Raw genomic sequence first — 25946 nt, 5'->3', positions numbered from 1 at the left:
TCCCTTTCTCACTGCTATTTTTTCTAAAGCAAAGCTAACGCGCCATTCGACTTAAATCTAAACAAGCTCTGTCATCGTGTAGCAGATAAATTGAAAAACTTGTTGACCAAAGTTTGCTGCGTGTCCAAAGAAGATGCTTTCTCGGACAGAATGACAGTGGAAATGTCACGTTGCAGCTGTTGCAGCACCACCTGCAAGTGGAAACGGAAACGGAAATGGGTACAGTCATGCTACCAGATAAAGGGGCAAGCTATCTACTTAAACTTTATTTGATTTGGGTGCGTTGAATGACCAGAAACTCTCGCGTGTAATTAGCGCCATGTACGAGAAGTACTTGAAGGATTACCCTACTGAAATTTGTGCGCACTCGATATGGCTATTAGGCATGACATGCTGCCCTCAGTCCTCCAACCTCCAACCTCAAAGCCAAACAAATATTAGCCAACATTTTGAGCGCAAACACGAAACGCGTAACCCTCGAAATCAACCGGGTTCAAGTTGGTCTGGTCGGCTCTATGCTAATGAACGCGTTTTAGAATATCATTAGCTGTTTTTTTACAAGTACTCGTATATCTTTCACAAACAAAAATTTCAATCATATTAAATTAAGCAGCCTTATCGAGTGCCTGACTTGGAAACTCAAACTGCCCGAACTGCTCGACAATTTGACGCAGCTTTTCCAAGCCAATGCGATTCACTTTGTAGGCATCCAATTGCTGCATTGTGGCAAACCAACGCTGCAGTTGCGGCCAACGTTGCTCCGATGTTGTCGTCAGTGGAAACATGAGATTTACGGTGCTCACTGTGGTCACAATGGATACATCGGCGAGCGTGAGCTAAAAGCAAAGCGAAACGCTAAACTCAATTAAAACTGGTACGAAGAATGGATTTAGATTTTGCGGTTTCATTTACCACATGCCACGTTACCTGCTCACCAGCCATATACTGTTGCTCGGACAGATATTGCTCCATGAAGTCATACGCCTCCAAGAGCTTGCGTTCATGGAAAGCCACATCGACGTTGGCATATTTCTTTCGCACGATTTCCGACTAAAAGTTGGAAAGAGTATCAGTAGTGGTATGTAGATTTTAATTAATACCGAGAAGAGTACCATTAAATCACTGTCACGGCGAAACAGAAAAGAGCATTCGAAGAACAAGCGATTAAGCACCTTCAGCCTAGCCAAGGAATCCTTTGGCCACAGTGTGCCGTCTCCTTCAAACTGCTCTACCAGATATATCAGTATCACATGGCTATCAGTGAGTATTACCTCATCGTGGATAAGCGTTGGCACGCTATGCTGTGGGTTTAACTGTTGGACGCAGTATTACTTTACTTAATTCTGCATAGATTTGCATTACTTACTGCCAGGTATTCTTTTTCAAACTGTTCCCCGCGGAATAAATCAACAAATCGCAGCTCGACATCGATGTTCAGCATTTTTATTAACATAAGACAACTGCGCACCGGTGGACTGCGATCATCGTAATATAAGATTGGTTTCGACATTTCTCGAAGCAGGTAAACAGCCTAACAAGCGATCACCCGCAGTGTCAACAAGCAACTGAAACTCAAAGAATATCAGCATCTGAGATAAACTGGATCCTGAAATGGGCTCGAATGAGGACAGGTAGTCGAAATTAAAAAAAATTCCTTTGGCTCATTACATTCAAACATTTTCTTAACATTAAAATACAAAGAATTGTATACACCGTGTATAAAGCATGAAAATAAATAATTAATCTAGAATCGTTTAAGTTTGAATGAAAATTGAAATGCAGTAGTTAAGATAAGATTAGCTTTCGTTAAGTTTAGACCACTTTTCGTTAAGTATACAGCAAATATATTATATCGGCGGACCGCCACGAGCTATCGAATCTCTATCGAACAACCGCGTCAATGGTAAATTTAAATTTTAGGTGATGCATATTGCACTTTAAATAAAAAAAATAATAATTCTATCTACAAAATGAAGAAATTTAAAAGAAAAGGTATTTATTTTTAAGCTACCATTTTTGTTGCTGTACCCAAAATAGTACGAGCTGCCAGGTCGGAAAATGTTGCAGGGTGGCAACTTTTGTACCAGGTGGCAACCTTTGGGCCAAAACAGTGTTTCATACCTTTCTTTAGCCAGTTTTTATTTATAATACGAAAAGTAATTACTTTTAACTGAAAGTGAACAAGTTTTGTAATCAAATTCGCTTACCATGTATCTAACGCGCCAGTTCCGACTGCTGCCCAGCTGCAGACTTGTCCGACACATTGCAAGTGGCAGGAGCACACATTACACAACCGCTGCAACACCGGCAGAAGAGCACATTGAAATCCCAAATCGCATTGAACGCTCGCCAACAGATCTACTTCAGGCGCTGGCCAGCACAGTGGGACGTGATCCGACGGCACCGCATTACAAATACCATGATGATCCCTACCTCATACCCATGTCGAATGTGGCCAAGCGAACCTATTCGCTGTCCAAGGAGGCGGGACGCAAAGCGGCAAGCTGGATCAAAGAAGAACACCGCGAGCTGTTTCTGGTAAGTAACTGTGATATATGTATCAATTGATATATTTAATGAACGCCTGCTTCAATTGTTTATCAGCACCAAGAGGCACAACCAGCCATTGAAAAGTTTGCTCCACGCATGGTCTACACAGAGGAGTCCGAAGTGGATGCAAACTCATTGCAGCAGATAATTGCTCAGGGTGAGTTGGCGGACGCAGTTTTGGTGTACAATCTATTGGAGCAGAAGGGCATCGAAGTCAGTAATGAACTGAAGCAAAGTTTGCTGGAGCTTGTATGCTTCTACAACAACCAGGAACCGCTGCCGGAGGAGTTCATAGAGGAACGTTGGTTTAGCGAGCACAATCGGCGACGTGAGCGACACGGAAAAACATGGAAGGATGGGGATCTTGCCGAGAAACTATACGCCGCCATTGAGCCAAAGACGCCACAATCCTATGCAGCTCTCATACGTGGCATGGCCAAGTATCTGCAGTGTGAGCGAGCATTCGCACTATTGCAGGAGGCCAACGAGAAACAGTTGCAACTGGACACCAATACCTACAATTCCATCATTCAGATCATCAGTTATCTGAAGGAGACGGCCGATCAGCGTTGGCAGCTGTGCAACGATCTGCTGCGCCAAATGGCCGAGCAACAATTAAGTCCTAATTTAGGCACACTGAATGCGATCCTCCAGTGCATCAGTTCATTTGGTAACTTTAAGCTGGCTCGCGGCTCTGCGCTGAAAGTGCTGCCTGAATTCCAGAAACTGGGCGTAGTTCCCAGCCTGGGCACTTATTACTATCTACTCATAATATTCTGTCGCGAACGTGCTCCCGTTTCTCATGTCATTGTGGACATTCTGCACGAGATTGCCGGCAAGCATTTCAAGATTGAGCATCCCAGGGACACGTACTTCTTTGCCACGGCCATGGATGTGTGTCGCAATCATTTGCATGACAAGGCTCTGGCCAAGAAGGTTGACGAATTGCTGCACACGGGCAACAACTACGATCTGATTGGTGACTCCTTCAAAGAATCTGTCTACTATCGCAATTATTTGGCGCTGCTCTGTCAGACTGAGCCTATTGAGGATTTCATGCATACATACGACCTGCTAGTGCCTAACATCTATATTCCCGAGCCGGGCATCATGGAGGAGATACTGAGGGCTTTGGAAATCAATGGCGCTGTAGAGCATGTACCCCGCATCTGGTCCGACATGGTTATCTTTGATCACACACATCGCGAAAGCTTGCTACTGTATTTACTGCGCATCATGGTCGATAATCGTCCCAATGCTGATCAGCCAGCGCAGCAACAGCTGCCGGAGCAGTGCGCCAAGGTGGCACTGGACATGTACAACAAGATCGAGGAGTCAGCGAAGCGTGTGCGGAAGGTTTCCTTCACCGGTCAAATGCTGGGCGATATCCTAACGCTGCTCGTGCGTGGGGACAGCAGCTTCGACAAGGCCAGCGAGGTATTTTCGTACATTGACAAGCAGCAGCATCGCATACCCGGCACGCCAGCCGAGAGCGCACTTCTCGAGTATGTGGAGTCAACTATCCAGAACAAGGCGCCCAGCCAAGCTCTGGCTACGCTGCAATATGCCGTGGAGAACAATATGGAAACAAATACGCTGGCCCAACGCATCCACGAGGGATTCACATTGAGCGAAGTGCATTTGGCCAAGCTGAAATCGCTTGTCGGTGATAGCGTCCTAGATAAGTAAGAACTTGAGCTGTATAGAAGTCGTTAATGTTGTTGTACAATATATTTGCAATAAATACAAAAATTTAAATAAATGCATGGAATGCATTGCTTAATACTAAGTTGAAATAATGTGAATACAATGGAGAAAAATATTTGAGCTAGTTAAGATTACAAAAGTTAAAGTTGATGATTAGAGAGAGAGATTCATTCAGTTTTTGACATGGGTGTCCAGTTGACGCCATCGTGGGGCAGATCACTGCGCACAAAGGGTGATAACCAGGTCAAGTACATACGCTTGCCCAGCACCATTTCCGCATTGGCACGCAGGCCAAGATCGTATTTGGAGCTGAGGCGTTGCTTCATCACAGCACCACGTTTAAAGATGGGATAGTGGTAGATTAGCATTAAGGCGGATATGCCAAATGCCAGAATGTTCAGCTCATACACAAACACATAAAAGTTATCCCAGCTGGCGAAGATGGTAAAGCTCAGAGCAGGCACAAGGATGGTAACCAGTGTGTACGGCCTCCAGTAGTAGTCGGCATGCAGATACCACAGATAAATGCTGGCATTGATCGTCACATAAAATGCGCCAATGCACATGTAAACCAGAAAGTAGAAAAAATAACGATAGTTATGATGTCCTATGCAGCAGCCGGTAAAGCGGCAGTGATGATCCCGTTTGAGGACGCACACATCGCAGATCTCACAGTGCCAGGTGCGAGGTGGCACAAGTGCCTGGCAGCTATCACACATGTGCCACTGGCGGAGGAGCTCCGGCTCCAGCGGAGGCTTAAGTATATGCACTGTTTAATAAATAATATTAATATAAAAAAGCGCATTCAATTGTTAACAACTTGCTTTTAATGGTCGTGTCCACCAGCATGCAGGCCAGCAAATTGGATGTGATGTTGAACAACACAAATAGAGCTAAAAGCCACACAACAGTGTAACAAAATCCACCCACATCATGAAGCTCCGGCATAACTACGGTGACATGGAATATGTACGTAATTGGCACAAAGATCGCAATCAGCAAGAAGCAAGCTGCATCAGCTACGCTTGGTGGCCAGAAAGCCCGATTCAATGGGCGTAGAATCATTTAAATCTATAAAACAAGTCAATTTTTATTTTGTAAACTTTGGAAATTTGTTTTGTCGAGAGTTGTTGTTGTGGTTGAAGCTTGTTGGTTGAAAAACGGTGTGGCAACCTTAGGCCCACAAAACGTGTGGGCAGCCTTGGTTAGTAGAAAAAGGACGAAGTCAGTTTTCTGTCATTTTTGGATGGATCCTTTATTCTAATTATATAATTATATGAGTAAATAAATAATTAAATAAGGATAATAAATGAATTAAAATAAATTCTTAGTTCAAATTGCGCGCCAGCCATTTTAGGATCCGGAACTAGCTATCGTTCACTATCGATTTTCGATAGTATTTAATTATTATATAATTTAATTAAATCACGCAAGCAATCAAGTCACAAGCAAACAGAAATTCTTTTATATATATTTTAATTATGCCTTTTTTGCTTGTATAGCTAAATATGGATTTATGTAACATTTTTCTGCCACTTATGGCTATAGCTAACATTAACGATCCACGGGGAGAAACAGTGACTCGTTCACTGTTAACTGCTCATCTCTGCCGCGAGTAAATGTAGTAGTAAAAATGAAGAAGAAGAACAAAAAGAGAGAGGAGAAGAGTGTAAAACGCCAAACCTAATCGAAATTATTGAAACCATAAAACATTCCAAATGGTAGGGTAGAAATATCATATCAGTCGTTCTCACTGCATTGCACTCTTAACACCTACACCTCAACGGCAACAGAACAACACACGGGCAAAACAATGATTCGTCAAGGTGCGCAGCTGGCACTTTTAACAGTCGTGGTCACAATTCTCGTTATTCTACAATTGGTCTCTGCTGGTGTGCCACTGAAGAGATTCGAGGCGGTGGTAAATCAAATGTCCGAGCCAGTGGACGAGAGCCTCGGACTCTACGACGACAAAGATAAAGTGTTTAGGTTGACAGTGGGCAATTTCAATGATACTGTGCTGGAACAAAATCGCGCTGTGCTCGTCGAATTCTATAATACATATTGTGGACATTGCAGACGCTTTGCACCCACCTATAAGGAGTTGGCACAACAGCTGCATCCTTGGCGGGATGTGGTGATTGTGAGTGCCATCGATTGTGCCGCCGAGGAGAACAATGGCATCTGTCGCAGCTACGAGGTGATGGGCTATCCAACACTGCGCTACATGAGTCCCGGATTTCAGCCAGGCGACAAGCAGTATGGCCAAAAAGTGGATTCCCAGAAACCCGAAGAGATACGCAATCTGTTGGCGGGTTTAATTGCTGCTGAGAATCAGACGGTGAACAACACCTTGTGGCCAAATTTGTCACCAGTCACAGAAATGGAATTCCTCTTTGAGGGCCTGAACAGTCAGCGGGAGTATATAGCATTGATCCATGAGCCGGAGAACTCCACGCTGGGCATTCAAACGGCGCTGTTCCTGCTGCAGTGGCCCACAGTGCAGGTGCGTCGTTTCAGCGATGCCGCCGTTGCAGCCAAATACAAGATCGATACCTCAAAGCATCAGCTGGCACTCGTGGATAGAAAGGGCAATGTGAAGCTACACACGCCCAAAGAACAGACCAGCGAGACTTGGGCCAAGACCATTGAGGCTGCTCTGAGTGCACTGAACTTTACCCCTCGACCTGAACATCATCCAGATCAGCTGCAGCACGAGAGCAGCACGGACAGAAGTGGAGCACTCAATGAAGTCATTAAGGAAGTGCGTCGGAATAAGCACTTCATTTATCAGGCGGATTTGGAGATGGCCATACGCACTATATTACACAACGAGGTGCCCAAGGTGAATGAGATTAGTGGAGAGCGTCTGCTGGCATTGCAACGCTTCCTCGCCGTCCTGCAGCGTTATAATCCACTGGGCACTAATGGACGACAGCTGGTCTCCAAGCTAAAGGATTATGTGGTGCAGTTCAATCAACAGCTGGCGGGCAAAGAATTCGAACAGGAGCTGCAGCGTTTGGAGACACAATTGGGTGGCATCTACTCGGCCAATCACTTTGTGGGCTGCACTGGCTCCAGTCCGCATCTGCGCGGATTCAGCTGCTCGCTGTGGACGCTCTTCCACTTCATGAGCGTACAGGCAGCGGGCAGCGAGGATGCACGGGATCCACTGGAGGTCCTGCAGGCGATGCATGGTTATATCAAACATTTCTTTGGCTGTACCGATTGCAGTGAACACTTTCAGGTGAGTCAGCTACACACAGATACAGATACACAGCTATAGATACATAGATACAAATACACAGATACCTAGATACAAATACACAGATACAAATACAGATACATTTACAATCAAATTCGGCCTACGTGGTAATAATGTAGTTTAGTTGTTAATATAATACGCGCTTTCTCTATGAGATCATCAAGTTGTACTCGCAAAAAACAGAGATCGATTCTATGCATTACTATTTATTTATTATTGACTTTACTCAAACTACAGGGTCAAATAGATCACGACTTTGTTTCTCAGTATAATCAACTAGAGGCTGAAAGAGAGTTTCTCTATTAAAATCTAAGAGAACTTAGTTACCAAATTCGTTTCGATTCTTAAAGCTTATCTACAATATATGTTCATATAAAGTGGGAAAAACCTTTAGTAATTAGCACAAACCTATAATACCTTTGCTATCTGAGGTTAATGGGTATACAAATTAGTAAACCTTTAATGAACATGCTCATTAGTGTTCTATTTATTTTGCTTAAAAATAAATGTATAGTCACGAAATTTCAATTAAACTACTTTTGCAAGTGAGAGAATAATAATGTTAACAAGAAAATTAATGCGATTACACGAGCATGTTAATACTTAAATATAAGCCCTTGTTTGCTATCAATTATCAAACATTATTAAAAGTATATTTTTAAAATTTAAAACAATAAACCATTCTGATAATCAAGTTGTTTATATTTTGATTATATATTTTTAAAAAGAGTAAAGTATTTTTGATATATATAAAATGCTTCCAAATGCTTACAAAAATAATTTACATTTAAAGAAGTTGGATGTAGCCTTTTAATTTGCTACAAAAAAGAGTTAGTGTATATAAAATCTTATACATTTTTTTTAAACTAAGTTTAGTATGAAGTTCTTTAAATAATCAAACAATGGAATTATTTGTTTAACCTATTTAACCCAGTTAGGTCGATATATTTATGCACATGTTTTTTGCAGATTAAGCAAATACATAATTTAATTAAATTTGCAAGTATATACATTTATTTATTTACATATTTAGCACTATGTGGGGTCAAAGCACTTATGATACATAAAGAAAAAGAAGTTATTTGCTGATAAGCTAGTTTAACTGAGCTGTCACGTTTTAAAGTCGATGACTATTTATATTCATGGGTTGTGAAATTGTATAGAAATTATTTCCACAGCAATTTTAATAATGATGAGCGAATGTTACGCAACCGAGAAGCATTAAAGCTTTTAGGTCGATTTATCTTAAGCAGCTGTTTAAATTACATTTCAAGTGCTGTTGATACAGTTGTTTTTATACCTTTGTTGTCCCGTATTTACAGGCAATGGCGTCACGCCGTAAAATCTGGAACGTGCCGTCAAAGGACGAAGCCGTACTGTGGCTCTGGGCAGCACATAATGAGGTTAATCAGCGCCTGGCCGGTGATTCAACCGAGGATCCGCAATTCCCCAAAGTACAATTCCCCAGTGCAAGCAGCTGTGCTCAGTGTCGTAAGCCGACTGCATCTGCATCGAAGGATAATGCGGATATCAACTGGAACAAGGATGCCGTACTGAGCTTCCTCAAGAACATACACAACCCGGAGTTTGTCAATCGCTATGGTGTGCAGCGGGAGGAGCTGCTGCACGAAACGTTGAATACGATGAGACAGAAGCGTCAGATCTCCAATGTCTTCTCCGACATGGACATGCGAATGGGCATGTTCCTGTATGCCTTCTGCATTGTCATGATGGTGGTGGCATTTAAGCTGTTCGCCTTCAAAGGTGGCTATCGCAAAAAACCCTATGGACACGATATACTTGGCAAGGTGTAATTCTAAGTTTCAACTCACTCCTAAAAAGACGCGAACACCAAAAGTGATCGGGAAATCTTAATATTTATATATCGACAACATCTAAATGTCTTGTATGTAGCTCACAATTATATTTAAGTTCAAAGTGTATATATCAATAATCTTCCAGTTTGTAATCTATTATCATAATTATCGTATTCGCTTTTATAAAATTACGTATTGACATGTACCTTCGTTTTCGATAAATTTGCTTTTTATTTTTATTTTTTTACTTCTCTGCGCAATGTTTTCTAGTATAGACAGATACCAAGATAAAATGCTTTATCTATTATCTTCAAATGAAATGTTTTGCTTCCAGTAGTTGTAAACTGTGTTCGACATCTGTTCTATATGTTTATATCATGTTCCTACATATTACAGAGATAACAGGTTGGACATTCATATAAGATAGATATGTAGATATACTGAGGTAGTTCTTAACTGATCCATAGAGTCTTACGAATCATAGTCGTACATCACATTAATTTTATTTAAAAAATCTTTTGAAATCTGGATGCCACCAGGGCAGAACCTTATATTTATCTATACGCGGATATTTCACAGTCACGCTCAATTGATTGTTGCTATTATTGTAATCGACAAAGTCCAGTTCCAAGTTCTTGGCCCGCATATCCGTGCAGAGCATCTCCCGAGTCGCCTTGATACGGAACATCGACTGCTCCTGGTTGTACAGTAGCTGGAGTGGCAGTGGCATAAACTGGCGGCACAACACTATCAACAGTACAACACCTTCATGTCGATTGGCATTGTTGTATGTTAGACGTGCTGGTGCATCCACATCATCACCTGCGAGTGCTTCCCAATCGTTTACCACCTCCGTATCCTCAATATCATTCACTGATTGCATTTGGTTGGGTTGTTTATGAGTCGATTGCTGATTTCGCAGTGTATAGCACACGATCCACAGGCACTGCAACTTCTTTTGGGAGCAGGATACAAATGTGCGCTGCAACAACCAGTCTAGGCTGTAACCCAGCTCCAGTCGCGTCTTTAGCGGCACATAGCAATGGAAGAGTGCTTCGGTGACAAGGGCTCTCAATTTGTTTGTATCACAATTTCGCATTTGCTCCAACTGCAGCTGGGCGGGCAGATCCAGGTTCCAGCCCTTGGATGTTCCACTCTGGCAATGACGTTTGTACATGTTCCGCCAGAAACCTCTGGAGTTCACCAGCCGTGCGAACTGTGTGCATACCAGGGCAAAGGTCTGCACATCCTCCGGATCGATGTGCATGGCTATATGAAACCAAATATCATGGTCAATATCAATATCGTTGCTGTTAGCCCTCTCGGCCATTTCGGCAACTGGTGTCCTTACATTTGCACTGGATTTTGGCTTCAGCTCAACGTAAACATCCGATTGTCGGGCATAGATTGCTGTGTTTTGTTTATTCTAGGCTATTATTCGGAAATTTATTTAAAAGTATACAGTACTTACCACATTTCCCACGACTGCGATACAATTTCTGACGTATATATTCATCGCTATCATCATTCAAACTCATTACTTTAATTTTTTTAGCATTCGAAACAACTGTTTATTCTATCATAGGTATTCCCGAATTTTTATTATTAAAAGAAATAATAAAAAAAAAAAATATTTTATTACAAGTAATACAATATAATGTGCAGTTGATTATCTTAATAATATATTATTTTACTATAAAATTTTGCAGCAAGAGATATTTTATGTTTGCATTAAATATATATGCGAAAGTTATGACTTCTCAAATTACGGGAATACCGCTGTTAACTTTCTGACTTTTCATAGCACTGGCTTTGGACTTATGGGATATTTTTCACCACTAAAATTTATTTATCGATAACTAAAAATCAACTGTTACTGCATGCTCTTTATTTATAAACAATATTGTTTTAAACTTGTTGCTGAATATGCCAATTGATTGTAAAGCAAAATGTGGCAACAGGGCCACCTTGAAGGTGAGTTACTTATTAGTTGAATATTTTCAAGAAAATATAGCAATTTATGTTTCCAGCGTCCGAAAACTGGTGACGCACTGTGCAAGGAATGCTTTTTTGCTGCCTTCGAAGCTGAAATCCATCACACGATTACTTCGAGTAATCTCTTTCGACGTGGCGAGAAGGTTGCTGTGGCTGCCAGCGGTGGCAAGGACTCCACTGTGCTGGCGCATGTGTATGTATTGAAAGTAGTTATCAAAACGTTAATTAATAACTCGAAAACTGCAGGTTAAAGCTGCTCAATGAACGCCACGATTATGGTTTAGATTTGGTGCTACTCTCCATTGATGAAGGCATCACGGGCTATCGGGACGACAGTCTGGAGACGGTTAAGCAGAATCGGGATGACTATCAAATACCATTGAAAATTCTATCCTACGAGGAATTGTACGGCTGGACAATGGATCGAATTGTAGCCCAAATAGGCAGATCCAACAATTGTACATTTTGTGGCGTATTTCGGCGTCAGGCCTTGGATCGTGGCGCCAAACTGTTGGAGGTTGACAGCATTGCCACTGGTCACAATGCTGATGACATTGCGGAAACGGTGCTGATGAATATTCTACGCGGAGACACGGCGCGACTGCGTCGCTGCACAGACATCCGGACAGGCGGCGGCGAGGACTCCATACCGCGTGTAAAGCCGCTTAAATACAGCTACGAGAAGGAGATCGTCATGTATGCGCACTACAAGAAACTCGTCTACTTCTCCACGGAATGCGTGTTCGCCCCCAACGCTTATCGCGGTCATGCACGCGCCTTTCTCAAAGATCTGGAGAAAGTGCGTCCCTCTGTTATCATGGACATCATTTACTCGGGCGAGCAGCTCCGCTTTAAAGACACTGTCAAGAAACCCGTGCGTGGTATTTGTGAACGCTGCGGCTTCGTTTCCTCCCAGCAGCCGTGCAAGGCGTGTGTGCTGCTTGAGGGACTCAACCGGGGATTACCTAAACTCGGCATAGGCAAAAAGTCAAAGGGCGATCGCATGATTGCCCAACAAGATAAAGAACTTGCGCTTAGGGAGCGCGCCAATTTAGTAAAAAACGATTTTTGAAATCAAAATTTCTGTTTATTTATTTATTACCAGTTGATAGTTTGGTTTATAAAAAAATTTATATTTAGCGCTAGTTGCAAAGGGTTTCGGCTATTAATATTTTTAGTTGTTTTTATTTCCGCCATATCCAGACCTGCAAGACAATGATAAAAAGCACAAGTTAATTTGATAGTCGAAAACATGAAAAAAATATATAAAGTAAAAATAGGACTCAGTGCCAAGTTTTTAACCAGGGTCCATAACCGGCTAAGCAAGACTCCCTATCTCCAAAAGAATATTGGAGGAGTTTGTCCACGCTTAACTTTTATATGGCGTCTGTGAATGGTTTATGATATCATCATTGCAGCTGAAATAAGTGCAGATATGCACATGTCAAATCAATACTAACCTAAATCAGTGATTACTTCTGGGTTATTTCAGTGGTGGCAGGAAAATCCTCACATGTGGCTACAAGAAATGCCACCTCTGATCGTGCATAACCTATAATAAAAAGAATAGACATTTTTATTAAGTAAATTCACATAAAATTAATGGAATTTGAAATGTAATAATAACTTCAGTATTTTAATTACAATTAAATTGAATCACAGTGGTTCATATGAGGTGTCAGAAGGTAAAATTTCATCAGAGAAAGCAGCTCTTAACGTTTTTCTAATCAATATTTAAACTTACCTCACATTTTAGAAGATCTGCATAAGAGCAACTTTCAAGGTATTTCTTTCATTTTGTCTGCAAGAGTGAAAAACAGTTTATAAGTAAAGAAATCATTTTAAAATCACATAAAATTTATTGTAGAGGTTACAATGTTGACTTTACAAAAAAATATGCACCGCAAATTTCAGGTAAATGACAAATTTGGGTTATGCTTGGGCAAAGTGCAGTTATTCTGCGAACAAGTAAAAAGCACTAGCTAAAGTTGATTTTCTTTACACCAGCGACTCGTGTTCGCAAACTGGCAATAAATTATCAAATATATAAATTAAACACTTACTGTATTCAAAGTATGCCGCTCGAAACGACACCAACTGTTATGGCTTCACCTGTAAACAGAAAAGCAACATAATTAATATAGAATTCCTAGAGCCAGAACTGTACAGTACAAAAGACAGACTCTCGACCACGTGACTACAATATAAATTGTAGCCGGCATAGAGATGCTCTTTCGTACCATAATTTGATCTTGCAACATTGAGTTCTGCAAGTAGGCGTGTCATGCACTAATCACAGTTATATTTGCTGCAATCTCAATTTACATTTAATTCAAGAATAACAACTTACATCTTGCGCTGACAAATCCAATTGTTGCACGTTCCACGGCCAGAAATAAAGTGACGGAACTCACGAAAGTTGGCTGCGATGGTCCTCAGATCAGAGTTGCACGTCGATTGCCCCTTAATCGAATAGAAGAATGAGTACATCGATACCTTTTGCCGACACCATTCCGTATCGATATTTGAGGTCTGTTTTGATAGATTTATATTTAATCCATCATAAATCGCCGCGAGCTTAAATCACAATTTGTAATAAGAAACAATTGCTTAAATAAGATCAATTAGATAAAAATAAAAGTGATTATTTCAATGAATTTCGTGAGCTTATCACCCTTTGAAACGAGGTGTTAAATAAAAAAATCGAAAAAGGCACTGAAGTGAAAAATTAACTAGATCAGTTTTCTAGATTAGCAGACGTTCAAATTAACTATTTTTGGTATTCAAGGCTGCCATATCGACCAAATACATTCGCATATTGTTTTTAATAAAATAAAATAATTTTTGTGCATTTAAATATATACGTTAGCTAAGTAATGAACAAGTGAAGTGAAGTGAAGTGAACAATCAAGTTAAAATAAATATAAATATATCAACTCTTATTTTTTATTGCAACTCTGCGTGAAATACGCATGAATTTCCCTCAAAACCTAACTGTAAATTCTAAGCGCTGCACAAATTTGCTGCTCCTTCAGCGAAACGTTTTTTAGATTGGTTTGCTATATTTGTTAATGTTTGCCTGCATATTAAAATGACTTCGTTTAGCTCAGCTGGTGCATTGATGCCTCTTGGTAATTAAACGGCCGCTGCAATATTGTAACTTTAAATATATATTCCTTACTTTTACTGTATTATTTTTTCAGATGTGTATTATGATCACTGTGTGCTCCCAAAACCAAATATACCCAAACGCTATCCGGGAGTAATTGGTAACGCAAAGAAAAAACGCGAGGCAGCTCGTTTACAATCATACAAGGACAATGCAGAGGATGATGATGATGAGGAAATAGAGGAGGATGAGGAGGAAATGGAAGTGGAGCGAAAACATGTTGATGAGTTTGATTCTTCAATACAGGATTCCAACATGAATCAAATTGACTATGAGACAAATGAATTTAATATGTTGTACGAAGAGACCAAGGATGTAAAGGACAAAATTGATCAAAATCCCGCTACTGCCGTGTCAGAAACACCTGCTGGTTCAGCTCAGTGGCGGATTCAGCCCAATAATGTGAATAGGCCGCCTGGAGCCGCTCCCTTGATTCCCACGAATGCACCGCGCGGTAATCTCCAATCGGCTGCTGGACGCGCTGGTCGCGGTATCCGAAAAAAGCGCTTCTATCCTAATAACAACAATAATAATAATAATCGCAACAATTCGCCGAATTCTGTACACAATCGATTGGGATACAATGCGCAGCGTGGAAGGTTTCCAATGCGAAACAACAACAATCTATTTAACAATAGCAACAACAATCCATTTAACAACAACAACAACAATAACACTAATAATAATAATTATAATGGCAACCCGCAGCAGCAGGTATTAATGAATATGAACAATCAGTTTCAGAATGGCCAAGCACAGATTAATCTGAGCAGCCAAATGAATTCAATGCAGCAGCATTGTCAGTCACAGATTAATCCAATAATTGGCAGACAGTTTACCAGTTACATGAATCCGAATTCGAATTCAAATGAGTTCAACAATAGTTCCAACAACTTGATCAGTTCCAATTCAGTTACTTCGCTGGTCAGTTCAGCCAATCAAATTGGAAATTGTTCTTATAATCATAACAATGCGCTCAGTCGCCTTGGGCCTCAATCACGCAGCATTCCCCAATCGGTTAACTTGTCATACGGTAATATGATTCAGCCGAATTGTAATTCTCAATTGCAATGTGTTCCGAATAGGAATAATGGTATAGCTGTTTCGGATTCGTTGCGTCTGGCGGACTTGATGAACATGGATAAGAACAGCTGCAAGAACCTAAATGTGGCTGAGGTGGCCAAGAATGCCATGTTGTTGTTGAGTAGTGTTTACCACAAACCCATTTTAAATGAGGACGTGCAGCAGGAGCTTTCGCATCTGCAGGTAAATGATAAAAGTTATTTAAATACTCATAGATAACTACATATTTCGTTAAACAGCAAAATAATGGGCTGCCTGAAGAACCATATGGATTAGAAATGGAAATAAAGCCGGAATTCACCGATCAACGTTTTTATCATCGTTTCAAATAGACAGACAGACAGGGTAACCAACACACAAATTCTTCTTTTAACTTTAAATAATAACGGCTAAATATATTCCCTACAGCAGAATGGTCACCCTAAACACATATAAGTGAGAATAGTTTATAGTATAAGAAGAAGAAGAAGCTGTCAATGTGTGAATGGCAATTCACACAGGCACACAAACACACACCCGATTTGAAGAGAAGTATTTGTGCTTTTGTTTTATTATTATTTTTCTGGCTGATAAGAAAAAACGCCGTGCCGCTTATCAGCAATGCACAACAAGAAATCAACTGACAGCGAGATGTGAGATGTGAAGCGAAAGCGAACGAAAATAGAAACAAAAGGCGATAAATGACGGCTAAAGCAAAAATTTATATACACGACGACGATGTGAGGCACAAAAGCTAAAACGAACGTAATAACAATCAAACAGTTAATCTAATAGAGACTAAGAACGTGGACGTTATTTAAAATGATCAATGGCAACGGATAGCGAATGTAATCAGTGTGATAATTGATCCAGTTTTAGTTCAATAATAACCTCTAATCTAAACGAATTTAATGCAAACAAAGAATAAGACATTTTTCATTTAATTATTTTTTCATCTACTGTTCTGTGTAATATTCGAATTACAAGAAGTTAAATAAAGTGAATAGTTTCACACATACACACAAATACATACATATATGTAAATGATATTTTATTATTGACGCTCAGCATGTTGAAAACGAAGCAATTGCTAAAACAATTTGCCAAAGGTAAGCAGCTCACACTTAGTAAAATAATTTATTTGACAAAGCAAAATATTTTTAAATTAATATTAACAAGCAGTTTAACAATCAATTATCAATTATGAAAAAAATTTATTATATGTAGATTTGTAATTTTGTCAAAACAATTACTTGACTAACTGTATGTATGAGCCTAAATTCCATTGTATTTTAATTTATAGAGCGCAATTTCACTGGGGACAATCTCCTCCAAGTGATTTTCGTTGTTTACTTCATCAGATTTTTGTTTTCGTACATGAATTGCGCTTTCAGAACATTATCAGCTTGGGAAAAGGCATGTGATTGTGATGGCATTGTCGAAATCGCACTTTATCTGGAGATTATCTTGGAAATTAAATAAATACAAATAATGCCAATTTCACGCCATTTCAATTTACATATAAAAATAACAACATTTATTAAGTCTGCAGATATATTGAGTAAACAATTAATTAAAAAGTCTTTCATCTATACAGAATATTCAAACTTTGCGCCCACAAACTTTAATTTGAAGCGTGCTCTGGTCGTAACGAAACTGTCGCGCTATGAAGTGGAGCAACTGCGTCATCCGGAACTGTCACGCGAACAGTTGGACCAAAAGCTACGAGATCGTGGCACCGACGTCGAAATGCTCCTTTATTTGCACAATCTCCACAAGGACTTTGAGCGTCGAGTTGTGCAGAGCTTTAAGGATGTGGGATGCGAGGTTAAAATGTCCAGCAGGTGCGTTCACGTTTGATTTGCAGTCCAAGCGTTAACCGTTACTCATAGGGTCTAGGACCTTAAAAATTTTTACTTATCCCTTTCCGCTTCCACTTAATAATAAAGACCTAGAGACTGTTAATTGGTGGACAGGATTTAAAGTATTATCTGTTATTTATATAATATCTTAAATAGAGTATAATTCAAGACTCAAAGAAATGTTCCCTTTTAATATTTAAAAAAATTAAATTAACTTCGTAGCTTACGTTAACTTACGCTATTTTTAACAGGGATCGTAAATAATAATTATTTTTATAACTTTTTTCGATGTTAAAAAAATAATTATCATATATAATGATTATGTGTGATACTATACATACTTTTAAGGCTTGAACATAATGATAATTATAGTCAGATCCCATTGATGAAATTTCTTTAAAATCATTATATGATCATTATATTTTAATTTTTACGTTACTTAATTTTCACAGTTAAGACTCGATATATTTAAATAGAGTAACGGCTATCATATCATTTAGTCGGGACATCGACTATAGAGTGCTTACTTGTTATTTTGACTACTATTCTAGTACATATTTTTCTAACCATTTTTGCCTGTGTGTCGCTTTATTGTGGCTATGTCTGGTTTGTCTTCATCGTCATTCTCCAATTTGTGATCATCCTCGTACAAAATATAAACAACAAATTGTAATTCCCTGCACACATTCACATATTGTGTCCCTGTCGCTGTTTGACTTTATTAAACAAGCAGACTTGAATTTAGAAGCTCTCTGAGCAAGGATGTCATGAGCTGGGCGGATGTTATAGTGCCCGTTGGCGGTGATGGTACCTTTTTGCTATCCGCCAATCGGGCCAGTCCCTTGTTTGCGCTTAGCCAGCAGAAAACGCCGATTGTTGGCTTCAACTCGGATCCAAAGCACTCGGAGGGTCGTCTCATGTTGCCCAAACACTACTCGGACAATCCCGCCGAAGCCGTGGAGCGCATCAAGAACGTACGTAAAAACATATAGATGTTTTCAGAAAGAACAACAATCAATTTCAAGTCCCCGTTTGTTTTGAGTTGAAAAATTTTGTGTTTTTAGTTTTAGCATGGATGAAAATTATGTTTCAAGGACAATTGGTGCTTTTTCTCTCTACAATTTTGAAAATCTTGGTCTTAACAAGAGTTGTGATACCAATCTTGTCAGGATCGGACTAAAAACTCCAAAGATATGCTTAAAACATCATGTTAAAAATTTCATAAAAATACAGTTTTCAACTCAAAAAACGGAGACTACCATTAGATTTTTAGAACTTTGGTTTCCAGGTAACAATATCTTAAAATTGATCGTAGATTTCAAATTTTTGTTACCATTTTTTTGTGAAAAAATCGATGCTATCGATCGATAATTTACATAATTCTGCTAAATCTGTAATATCTATCACTTAAACAGGGTGACTTTAAATGGGTACATCGGTCACGGATACGCACCACGCTTTTGGGCAGCAATGGAACGATTCCTGAGTCAACGGATTTGTTTAGACACACGGCGGTCAAAATGGAGCAGGTGACCACATCACCGGAGGTTCTCGATGATAACATGGCCAGCAAGTACAAGGCCAAAATGAAGCGTGTTCTACCCTATCTGGCATTAAACGAGGTAGGCAATTTAAATCCCCCTATAACTCGGACTTATTCAGTGTTAATCCTTGCATGCAATAGGTTTTCATTGGGGAACATCTGTCGGCACGAGTGTCACATTTGCAGCTGGTACTGAATCATCAGGATTTGGTGAACAAAACAAAGTGCTCTGGACTGTGCGTAAGCACTGGCACTGGTTCCACATCCTGGCACACTAGCATCAATCGCATCACCGGCTGTGATGTCGATGAGCTGCTGCGAACGCTTCCCAATGCTGATACGCCGGATATGCAAAAGCTGCTCGAGAACGTGGAGGAAATTGCACAGGTGTACAATCAAAGATTGCTCTTTGCACCCGACGATCCTCGACTGTGCTACTCGATCCGAGAGCAAATCTGTGTGGGCGTCTGGCCATCTCCAAAGACATTCAAGGCACGCGATTTTGTGCAGAGTGTGTTTGTCGAATCCCACTGCATTGATGCCAGTAAGTTAATGTTTAGATAATTGAATCAGTTTAATATCTATCTAATGTTATAGATCTGGTGATTGATGGCAGCATATGCTATCCGTTTAACGACGGTGCCAAAGTGCTGCTGGAGGTTTATCCGGAGGATGCGTTGCTGACGATCAATCTAGACTGAAGAAACCTGCAACTGAATTGAGAAAAGTGCCTGAAAGATGAATCCCCGAACCAAGGCTGCAACTGCTGCATTTTTGTTGAAGCATGTCTGAAATATTGAAATTACATACATACATATTTAATGATGCATTGCGCAACTGCTTAGTAGTGTAAGCTCAAAAGTAATTTGTTATAATACATATACACATTTATTTAAATTTAAACTGAACTCTTCGCTTTTGTTTTTCGCTTGGCATTTGTTGTCTTCTTTGTTGCAGTTGCATCCTTGGACACTTTGGCTTTATCTAATCCGAACTGTGTCCTTTTTACTTTGTTGCCATCGTCCGTCGTTTCTTTGGCCGAACGCTTTCGGAATTTCTTTTCAAAGCGCGCACTGTCCACGGACTTGAAGCGTTCATCGAGCAACATGGCTTTTCCCTCCTCACTGGCTGCCGATTCCGTTTGTTGCTGCTTCCGCTTGCGACGTATTTCCCGTAGTTTGTCCTTTTGTTGTTTACGATAGCTGTTAATAGAGATAGATAGAGATTTAAAGTGTATTCAATTAGGGACGGTAAATAAGGTTTATTTTTTTTTTTCAATTGAAAAAAATATTCATTTCTAGAACCTTTAAAAGAGCGTGAAATATAACAAAATTATTCTTTAAGGGTATTTTATTTTGATTTTTATTAGTTTACTCATAAAATAATAATTACTTTTAAGCAAACAAAATAAATGACAATAAATAATAGTTATTTGTCAGCAAAAAAATAAAACTCATAAGATAATGCTAATTTCTTGAGTTTTATTTTTTTTATTTTTTTTTTTGCTCAAAAATAAAATTTAAGTTGTTTTTTGACTAGGAATATATATACATTTTTTTCATATTCCTTATAAAAAGTCAAAATAACAGTTTAAGTTTTGTTTTTAATCAAAAATAATCACTATATAATGAGCTAATTTTTTTTTTCAAAAGTACATGCATAAGTAAAATAATATAATTAAAAAAATAATGAATTCTTGAGTTTTAAAATAAAACTCATAATGATTACAGTCCCTGGTTAAGATAGAATTTTTAAGAGTGTATTCAATACAGCTTTCAATGTGGAGTTTAGTTGCTTACCGTGCCTCCATTTCGTCCGGATCCTTGCCCTCCATTATCCACGTTTTGCGCCTGTAGTTCTGAGCACGTTCGTCAAAGTCATTGTTATCCAGCTTCATCTCAGACTCGCGACGTGTCACATTCACCTGCATGAAAATACGCTCCACCATGCGCTCTAAAAACATTTGAAAAGGACATTTAAATAATGCTCAATTTTTATAATTGATGTTAACACCTACGATCAATGGGATGCTCTGTTAGCTTTGTGTTGATCTCTGCTTCGATGGCGGCCAGCAGTTCCATGTCGCGGGGAAAACGAAAGATAGATATGGATAGACCCTGACGTCCAGCTCTGGCCGTGCGTCCCACACGATGTATGTATTCTTTGGGTGTGCGCGGCAGCATATGATTCATCACCAGCTGCACACTGGGAATGTCCAGACCACGTGCTGCCACATCTGTGGCAATTAGCGTGCGCACATGATTGGACTTGAAGCGACTGAGCGCCGCAACGCGTTCCTTTTGCCTCATAAAGCCATGCAGGCAAACATTCTCAATATCCATATTAGCCAGCGTCATCGACAGCAGTTGACAGTATCTGCAATGATTTATATTATAATGCTATATATAACTACAGGCAGTTCATGTCCCTCTTACTTCTTGGTATTTGTAAAGATCATGACATTGGCGTTTTCATTCTGTTCTCGATATTTGCGCAGAGATTCGATGAGCACCATATCACGATCATAGTCGGCGCAGAGTAAATAACGTTGATCGAGGGTGTCCACAGTGGCCACGTCGGAGTCCTGGGACCATTCCAGGCACTACATTGGAAAAATAAATATTTTGAATAGATACAACTAGTCGGAAAGGCTATAGTCGAGATCCCGACCATAGAATAAAATTCGGACTTGTAAAGTGATTCATTTCGAAGTTTGACCAACTTCAAACTGTCATAACTTTATCAAAACTGAACCGATTTTCAAGCGGAATGTCATTTTGATCATGATTTGGACTCTAAATTCATTCTGCATTCAAATTTTGTTCATTTAGAAAAATAAATTATTTTCGACCAAGATTCGATTTCGATGGTAAGGGTCCCCCCTTTGAAATTTTGAAAATTCAAAATTTTTAAATTCAAGTTTTCACTTTTAACCAACTTCTTATATCGTAATTAGTATCAAACAACACTTTAAACTTGATTTTGAGACCTTACATTTTTTTGTAAAAAATCATGCAGAATTGGACAAAAGTTTTGACTTGTAAAGTGACTAACTCCGAAGTCTGACCAATTTCAAACTGTCATAACTTAATCAAAACTGAACCGATTTTCAAGTGGAATGTCATTTTGATCACGATTTGGCATCTTAATTCATTCTCCATTCAAAGATTTTTAAATTCGTTATATAACATTTTTTTATACTTTTACTTATTTTTTAAGTAATGGGTATAATAAATGTTTGAATATGCAGATAAACACTCACGTCCTTTGCTATGGGAAATATGCTGGAATCCTTAATAAAGTCCTTCATTGTGGCCGAAAAGAACAAGTTCTGTCGCGTTTTTGGCAGGCAACTTTCGATAATGGCCAAGCTCTCATCAAAATCTCCGTTGAGCATGCGATCCGCCTCATCCACGACCAGATATTTCAGATTATCGAACGAGAAGGTGTCACAGCCTGTGAGGTGATCAGCCAGGCGACCTGGCATGGCCACAACAATGTGTGGCCGCTGCATCAGCTTCTGGCTCTCGATCATTTGATCTGTGCCGCCAGAGACAACACACACCCGCACACCCATGGGTTGACCAGCCACCAGGAACTGTTCGGAGATTTGGTAGGCCAACTCATGTGTGGGTGTCAGCACCAGGGCGAAATGACTGACAGGCTCCTCGCTTAATTTCTCCAATATGGGCAGGGCAAACGCAAATGTCTTGCCGGAACCTGTTTTAGCCGCACCAATGCAATCCTTGCCAGACAAAATCGCTGGTATGCAGTTCTCTTGTATTGGCGTCGCTTCCTTGAGACCTAGGAAATTAATTAATTCGTTACAGTTAGAGCATTAACTAGTTTATGTACGGCTTACCTAATTTAATTAGCTGCTTGGTCAGCCAAGGACGCAAGCCCAGCTTAAGAAAAGGATTTGGCTCTTTTCGCTGCATATTTACAGAGCAAACAGCAATCAAAATAAACACAACGTGCACCGAACCAGGGCTGATGTTACGTTTTTATATTTTCGATATGCGATATATATCATTTACACTACGATTGCTATCGATATGCCATGTATCGCAAGTCACAGGAATTCAAAGAAAACTATCGGATTTTGTTTACATATGATGAAATGAAATCCGGAAGTTTCAGTGTAGTTCAACAAAAGCAGCAAGTGCAACAGCAACATGGACGCGGAGACAGAGACAGATGCAAAACCGAAAGCTGAGTCACTCAATGTATTGTGTGCTATTTGCAATGAGTTTTACAATGCAAACGATGTAGTTTATTCCACTAGTAGTTGTGGTCATCTTTTCCACAAGGAATGCCTCTTCCACTGGCTCAGCCGTTCCCGGAGTTGTCCACAGTGTCGGGCTGCTTGTCACCAGCAGCGTGTGCATCGAATATACTTGAATTTCGCAGAACGAACTGAATTCGATGAGGTCGGACGAGTGGAACCTTTGCGACGCATCCAATGGGTACCTATCGATTTGAGTGATCCCTTGGCTTCTGTTGACCTCGAAGGTGCCGTGCAATGTGGAACTGATCACGAGGGACACGACACGTATGTGGCACGAGTCTACTTTCACGAAGATCTGCTGCCGGCTAACTACGTGCCACAAAAGAAAGCCGTATACGCACCATGGGGCTGCCATGCTCATCGACTAAACACGATGGTGGAATTGTTGGTTCTTACGGATTGTGAACTCAAATGGGAACAAGCTTCACATGGCACATTTCCCCCGAACGCCCTCAAAACTGGCTACACCGATAACGGTGAGGCATTGTACACCGGACGTGCTCAGTATAGAAGCCGCTTGCTGCTTGGAAAAGTGCATCCATCCCACAATGTTCTATATATGCCACTTAATGAACGTGAAGTAAACACTCATAGCTATGAAGTCCTTGTGGTTACACCCAAAGAACAAGCCGAACGTTAATTGTATTTGAATTTGAATCTGCCTTTTTTGATCTGTAGTAGTTTTAAACAATACTTATCTAAGTGCAAAACATGTTTAAAACATAATATATTATTTAACTTTAAACATATATATATTTTTTTTTAAATTATATATATTATTTAGATATATTTGGCTTCTAAATATATTTTCTAAATTCTCGTATTTTAAAAGCAACAACAACCAAAATAACGTTTTAATGTCTTCGATATTTCGTTGATTCGGATTATTATTTACACATATACTCAATTTCGCAAACCACTGCAACCTTCAAATAAAAACAAAGAAAACAATCATGCTGTATTTTTAATGCTTCTGTATATATAGGTTTCTTATGAAATGGATATATACATAGGTATGTATAGAGATATATAGTATCATATTAAACTGATTAAAAGATCAGATATAACGAGAGCAACAGCAACATGGATACAGAGGCAGAAACAAAACATATACATAACTGAGTCATTTAATGTATTGTGTGCCATTTGCAATGAGTTTTACAATGCAAATGATATAGTTTATTCAACAAGTAGTTGTGGACGTGTTTTCCTTAAAGGATGCATTTACCCTTGGCTCAGTCGCTCGCAGACTTGTCTAGAATGTGGGGCTGATAGTGACCAGCAGCGTGTGCATCGTATATACTTGAATTTTGATAAAAGAATTGAATTGGATAAGGTGAAAGTAACTTAAGTCGTGAAAGTAACTTAAAACTGATGCCTTGGATTCTGTTGACCTCGAAGGTGCCGCGCAATGTGGAACTGATCACGATTATGTTAAAAAACATAATAATATTATGTTTAAATTATAATTTGCTTTTAAAATTTAAGTACATTTGACTCTAATTGCTGCATACTCGTATTTATTTAAGCAACGCGCTCTTATCAGAGTTCGTTTGTTTCGACTAGTATCGATACACCAAGTATCGCAAATCAAAACAAGTTGCAAACAAGTCCAAAGAAAAGTATCGGGTTTTGTTTACATATATTTGTTTGTTTCATTTCTGATGAAATAAATGGTGAGTTGCAGATAAGGCTGATGGTTAGTTCAGAAATAGCAGCAAGAGCAACCGCAACATGGACGCGGAGACAGATGCAAAACCGAAAGCTGAGTCACTTAATGTGTTGTGTGCTATTTGCAATGAGTTTTACAAAGCAAACGATGTAGTTTATTCCACAAGTAGTTGTGGGCATGTTTTCCATAGAGAATGCCTCTTCCGCTGGCTCAGCCGTTCCCAGAGTTGTCCACAGTGTCGAGCTGCTTGTCATCAGCAGCGTGTGCATCGCTTATACATGAATTTCGCGAAAAGAACTGAATTCGATGAGGTGGAGACAACTGAAATTGGGGAGGAGGAACCTTTGGAACGCATCCAATGGGTACCTATCGATTTGAGTGATCCCTTGACTTCTATTGACCTCGAAGGTGCCGTGCAATGTGGAACTGATCACGAGGGATTCAATACGTATGTGGCACGAGTCCGTCTACACTACGATCTGCTCCCGGCCAATTTTGTGCCAGAAAAGAGAGCCGTATACGCACCCTGGGATCAATCTGCTCATCGTCTTAACACGGAGGTAGAGTTGTTGATTCTTAAAGACTGTGAACTCAAATGGGAACAGAAATCACATGGCAACGTCCCCTGGAACGCCCTCGAAACTGGCTACGCCGAAGGCGGCGAAGTACTGTACACCGGACGTACAATACATGAAGGTCGGATGTTGCTTGGAAAGGTCCATCCTTCCCACATGTGTCTATTTTATCCCACTGAAACCCAAGAACTAAGGGCTCGTAGTTATGAAGTCCTTGTGGTTACACCCAAAGAATAGAGCGAACGTTAATCGAATTTGAATTTTATACTGTCGGTTCTTCGCACAACTGTCATAATCAATGCAAAGCAAGTTTTAAACATTATATATTGTGTTCTTAAATGGTCTCTGAAAATATTAGCATTTAAATGCATATAATTCGAATTTTAACTCAAAGTCTTGGAAATATTTTTTATTAAAGATGTTAGTGTTAAGCTATTTATA

General features: G+C 39.7%; 11 protein-coding genes, 1 long non-coding RNA gene and 1 other non-coding gene across 16 annotated transcripts; 7 read left to right on the top strand and 6 right to left on the bottom strand.

Annotated features, from left to right (window-relative positions):
- Positions 1-502: 502 nt before the first annotated feature.
- Positions 503-1561, bottom strand: LOC117784060 (glutathione S-transferase E14). Its single transcript, XM_034621661.1, has 4 exons — positions 1367-1561; positions 1113-1313; positions 928-1050; positions 503-836 (listed from the first exon to the last, which is right to left on the bottom strand). Exons 1-4 carry the CDS (start codon positions 1508-1510, stop codon positions 606-608), a joined length of 699 nt encoding a protein of 232 aa, XP_034477552.1. The 5' UTR covers positions 1511-1561; the 3' UTR covers positions 503-605.
- Positions 1562-2083: 522 nt separating this feature from the next.
- LOC117784434 (protein PTCD3 homolog, mitochondrial) lies at positions 2084-4336 on the top strand. Its single transcript, XM_034622170.1, has 2 exons — positions 2084-2538; positions 2605-4336. Exons 1-2 carry the CDS (start codon positions 2209-2211, stop codon positions 4237-4239), a joined length of 1965 nt encoding a protein of 654 aa, XP_034478061.1. The 5' UTR covers positions 2084-2208; the 3' UTR covers positions 4240-4336.
- On the bottom strand, positions 4254-5382 carry LOC117784435 (probable palmitoyltransferase ZDHHC24). Its single transcript, XM_034622171.1, has 2 exons — positions 5082-5382; positions 4254-5026 (listed from the first exon to the last, which is right to left on the bottom strand). The coding sequence occupies exons 1-2, from the start codon at positions 5320-5322 to the stop codon at positions 4425-4427; spliced, it is 843 nt and encodes a 280-aa protein (XP_034478062.1). The 5' UTR covers positions 5323-5382; the 3' UTR covers positions 4254-4424.
- Positions 5383-5983: 601 nt separating this feature from the next.
- LOC117783159 (sulfhydryl oxidase 1) lies at positions 5984-9561 on the top strand. Its single transcript, XM_034620421.1, has 2 exons — positions 5984-7504; positions 8845-9561. Exons 1-2 carry the CDS (start codon positions 6071-6073, stop codon positions 9334-9336), a joined length of 1926 nt encoding a protein of 641 aa, XP_034476312.1. The 5' UTR covers positions 5984-6070; the 3' UTR covers positions 9337-9561.
- Positions 9562-9817: 256 nt separating this feature from the next.
- On the bottom strand, positions 9818-10949 carry LOC117783161 (transmembrane protein 183). The gene is made up of 2 exons (XM_034620423.1): positions 10811-10949; positions 9818-10749 (listed from the first exon to the last, which is right to left on the bottom strand). Exons 1-2 carry the CDS (start codon positions 10875-10877, stop codon positions 9842-9844), a joined length of 975 nt encoding a protein of 324 aa, XP_034476314.1. The 5' UTR covers positions 10878-10949; the 3' UTR covers positions 9818-9841.
- A 240-nt stretch (positions 10950-11189) lies between these two features.
- On the top strand, positions 11190-12407 carry LOC117783160 (cytoplasmic tRNA 2-thiolation protein 1). The gene is made up of 3 exons (XM_034620422.1): positions 11190-11313; positions 11370-11527; positions 11581-12407. Exons 1-3 carry the CDS (start codon positions 11266-11268, stop codon positions 12404-12406), a joined length of 1032 nt encoding a protein of 343 aa, XP_034476313.1. The 5' UTR covers positions 11190-11265; the 3' UTR covers position 12407.
- A 39-nt stretch (positions 12408-12446) lies between these two features.
- Positions 12447-13757, bottom strand: LOC117783162. Its single transcript, XR_004617357.1, has 5 exons — positions 13685-13757; positions 13398-13446; positions 13079-13135; positions 12795-12886; positions 12447-12539 (listed from the first exon to the last, which is right to left on the bottom strand). It is a non-coding gene; the product is annotated as an uncharacterized LOC117783162 (long non-coding RNA).
- Positions 12959-13040, bottom strand: LOC117786019. The gene has a single exon (XR_004617552.1). It is a non-coding gene; the product is annotated as a small nucleolar RNA Me28S-Gm3255 (small nucleolar RNA).
- A 552-nt stretch (positions 13758-14309) lies between the features above and the next one.
- Positions 14310-16483, top strand: LOC117783258 (GATA zinc finger domain-containing protein 4). Of its 2 annotated transcripts, none has more exons than XM_034620555.1 (4): positions 14310-14465; positions 14538-15769; positions 15826-15931; positions 15998-16483. In XM_034620555.1, exons 1-3 carry the CDS (start codon positions 14426-14428, stop codon positions 15916-15918), a joined length of 1365 nt encoding a protein of 454 aa, XP_034476446.1. In that variant the 5' UTR covers positions 14310-14425; the 3' UTR covers positions 15919-15931; positions 15998-16483. The 2 variants fall into 2 exon arrangements, with proteins under 2 accessions (XP_034476446.1, XP_034476445.1); XM_034620554.1 differs by having other exon boundaries at positions 15995-16483.
- Positions 16079-19878, top strand: LOC117783259 (NAD kinase 2, mitochondrial). 2 transcript variants are annotated; one of them, XM_034620557.1, is made up of 6 exons: positions 16079-16674; positions 17163-17409; positions 18173-18401; positions 18843-19049; positions 19112-19514; positions 19568-19878. In XM_034620557.1, exons 1-6 carry the CDS (start codon positions 16635-16637, stop codon positions 19669-19671), a joined length of 1230 nt encoding a protein of 409 aa, XP_034476448.1. In that variant the 5' UTR covers positions 16079-16634; the 3' UTR covers positions 19672-19878. The 2 variants fall into 2 exon arrangements, with proteins under 2 accessions (XP_034476448.1, XP_034476447.1); XM_034620556.1 differs by having other exon boundaries at positions 16081-16674; positions 18161-18401.
- Positions 19747-22980, bottom strand: LOC117783257 (probable ATP-dependent RNA helicase Dbp45A). The gene is made up of 6 exons (XM_034620553.1): positions 22833-22980; positions 22233-22774; positions 21406-21572; positions 20988-21346; positions 20770-20923; positions 19747-20172 (listed from the first exon to the last, which is right to left on the bottom strand). Exons 1-6 carry the CDS (start codon positions 22906-22908, stop codon positions 19869-19871), a joined length of 1602 nt encoding a protein of 533 aa, XP_034476444.1. The 5' UTR covers positions 22909-22980; the 3' UTR covers positions 19747-19868.
- A 137-nt stretch (positions 22981-23117) lies between these two features.
- On the top strand, positions 23118-24007 carry LOC117783260. 2 transcript variants are annotated; one of them, XM_034620560.1, is made up of 2 exons: positions 23177-23199; positions 23256-24007. In XM_034620560.1, exons 1-2 carry the CDS (start codon positions 23195-23197, stop codon positions 23896-23898), a joined length of 648 nt encoding a protein of 215 aa, XP_034476451.1. In that variant the 5' UTR covers positions 23177-23194; the 3' UTR covers positions 23899-24007. The 2 variants fall into 2 exon arrangements, with proteins under 2 accessions (XP_034476450.1, XP_034476451.1); XM_034620559.1 differs by having other exon boundaries at positions 23118-24007.
- Positions 24008-24939: 932 nt separating this feature from the next.
- LOC117782883 lies at positions 24940-25898 on the top strand. Its single transcript, XM_034619978.1, has one exon. The coding sequence runs from the start codon at positions 24993-24995 to the stop codon at positions 25740-25742; it is 750 nt and encodes a 249-aa protein (XP_034475869.1). The 5' UTR covers positions 24940-24992; the 3' UTR covers positions 25743-25898.
- Positions 25899-25946: the final 48 nt, after the last annotated feature.

The sequence above is a fragment of the Drosophila innubila genome (assembly GCF_004354385.1).
Source record: "Drosophila innubila isolate TH190305 chromosome 2R unlocalized genomic scaffold, UK_Dinn_1.0 1_C_2R, whole genome shotgun sequence".
NCBI lineage: Eukaryota > Metazoa > Arthropoda > Insecta > Diptera > Drosophilidae > Drosophila > Drosophila innubila.
This window is presented reverse-complemented; position numbering and strand designations above follow the sequence as displayed.

Bases quoted from the DNA above. Each gene is read 5' to 3' on its own strand.
- LOC117784060 (XM_034621661.1), bottom strand. From the start codon at position 1,510: ATGTCGAAACCAATCTTATATTACGATGATCGCAGTCCACCGGTGCGC. The intron at 1,051-1,112 runs GTACTCTTCTCG...TCCAACTTTTAG, and splicing joins GCCGTGACAGTGATTTAATG to TCGGAAATCGTGCGAAAGAA. The intron at 837-927 runs GTAACGTGGCAT...CTTTGCTTTTAG, and splicing joins AGTATATGGCTGGTGAGCAG to CTCACGCTCGCCGATGTATC.
- LOC117784434 (XM_034622170.1), top strand. From the start codon at position 2,209: ATGTATCTAACGCGCCAGTTCCGACTGCTGCCCAGCTGCAGACTTGTC. The intron at 2,539-2,604 runs GTAAGTAACTGT...ATTGTTTATCAG, and splicing joins AACACCGCGAGCTGTTTCTG to CACCAAGAGGCACAACCAGC.
- LOC117784435 (XM_034622171.1), bottom strand. From the start codon at position 5,322: ATGATTCTACGCCCATTGAATCGGGCTTTCTGGCCACCAAGCGTAGCT. The intron at 5,027-5,081 runs GCAAGTTGTTAA...TTTATTAAACAG, and splicing joins GGTGGACACGACCATTAAAA to TGCATATACTTAAGCCTCCG.
- LOC117783159 (XM_034620421.1), top strand. From the start codon at position 6,071: ATGATTCGTCAAGGTGCGCAGCTGGCACTTTTAACAGTCGTGGTCACA. The intron at 7,505-8,844 runs GTGAGTCAGCTA...CCGTATTTACAG, and splicing joins ATTGCAGTGAACACTTTCAG to GCAATGGCGTCACGCCGTAA.
- LOC117783161 (XM_034620423.1), bottom strand. From the start codon at position 10,877: ATGAGTTTGAATGATGATAGCGATGAATATATACGTCAGAAATTGTAT. The intron at 10,750-10,810 runs GTAAGTACTGTA...AACAAAACACAG, and splicing joins TCGCAGTCGTGGGAAATGTG to CAATCTATGCCCGACAATCG.
- LOC117783160 (XM_034620422.1), top strand. From the start codon at position 11,266: ATGCCAATTGATTGTAAAGCAAAATGTGGCAACAGGGCCACCTTGAAG. The intron at 11,314-11,369 runs GTGAGTTACTTA...TTATGTTTCCAG, and splicing joins GCAACAGGGCCACCTTGAAG to CGTCCGAAAACTGGTGACGC. The intron at 11,528-11,580 runs GTATGTATTGAA...CGAAAACTGCAG, and splicing joins TCCACTGTGCTGGCGCATGT to GTTAAAGCTGCTCAATGAAC.
- LOC117783258 (XM_034620555.1), top strand. From the start codon at position 14,426: ATGACTTCGTTTAGCTCAGCTGGTGCATTGATGCCTCTTG. The intron at 14,466-14,537 runs GTAATTAAACGG...TTATTTTTTCAG, and splicing joins TGGTGCATTGATGCCTCTTG to ATGTGTATTATGATCACTGT. The intron at 15,770-15,825 runs GTAAATGATAAA...TTCGTTAAACAG, and splicing joins AGGAGCTTTCGCATCTGCAG to CAAAATAATGGGCTGCCTGA.
- LOC117783259 (XM_034620556.1), top strand. From the start codon at position 16,635: ATGTTGAAAACGAAGCAATTGCTAAAACAATTTGCCAAAG. The intron at 17,410-18,160 runs GTGCGTTCACGT...TTAAACAAGCAG, and splicing joins GAGGTTAAAATGTCCAGCAG to ACTTGAATTTAGAAGCTCTC. The intron at 19,050-19,111 runs GTAGGCAATTTA...TGCATGCAATAG, and splicing joins CCTATCTGGCATTAAACGAG to GTTTTCATTGGGGAACATCT.
- LOC117783257 (XM_034620553.1), bottom strand. From the start codon at position 22,908: ATGCAGCGAAAAGAGCCAAATCCTTTTCTTAAGCTGGGCTTGCGTCCT. The intron at 22,775-22,832 runs GTAAGCCGTACA...TTAATTTCCTAG, and splicing joins CAAGCAGCTAATTAAATTAG to GTCTCAAGGAAGCGACGCCA. The intron at 21,573-22,232 runs GTGAGTGTTTAT...TTTCCAATGTAG, and splicing joins TATTTCCCATAGCAAAGGAC to TGCCTGGAATGGTCCCAGGA.
- LOC117783260 (XM_034620559.1), top strand. From the start codon at position 23,146: ATGGACGCGGAGACAGAGACAGATGCAAAACCGAAAGCTGAGTCACTC.
- LOC117782883 (XM_034619978.1), top strand. From the start codon at position 24,993: ATGGACGCGGAGACAGATGCAAAACCGAAAGCTGAGTCACTTAATGTG.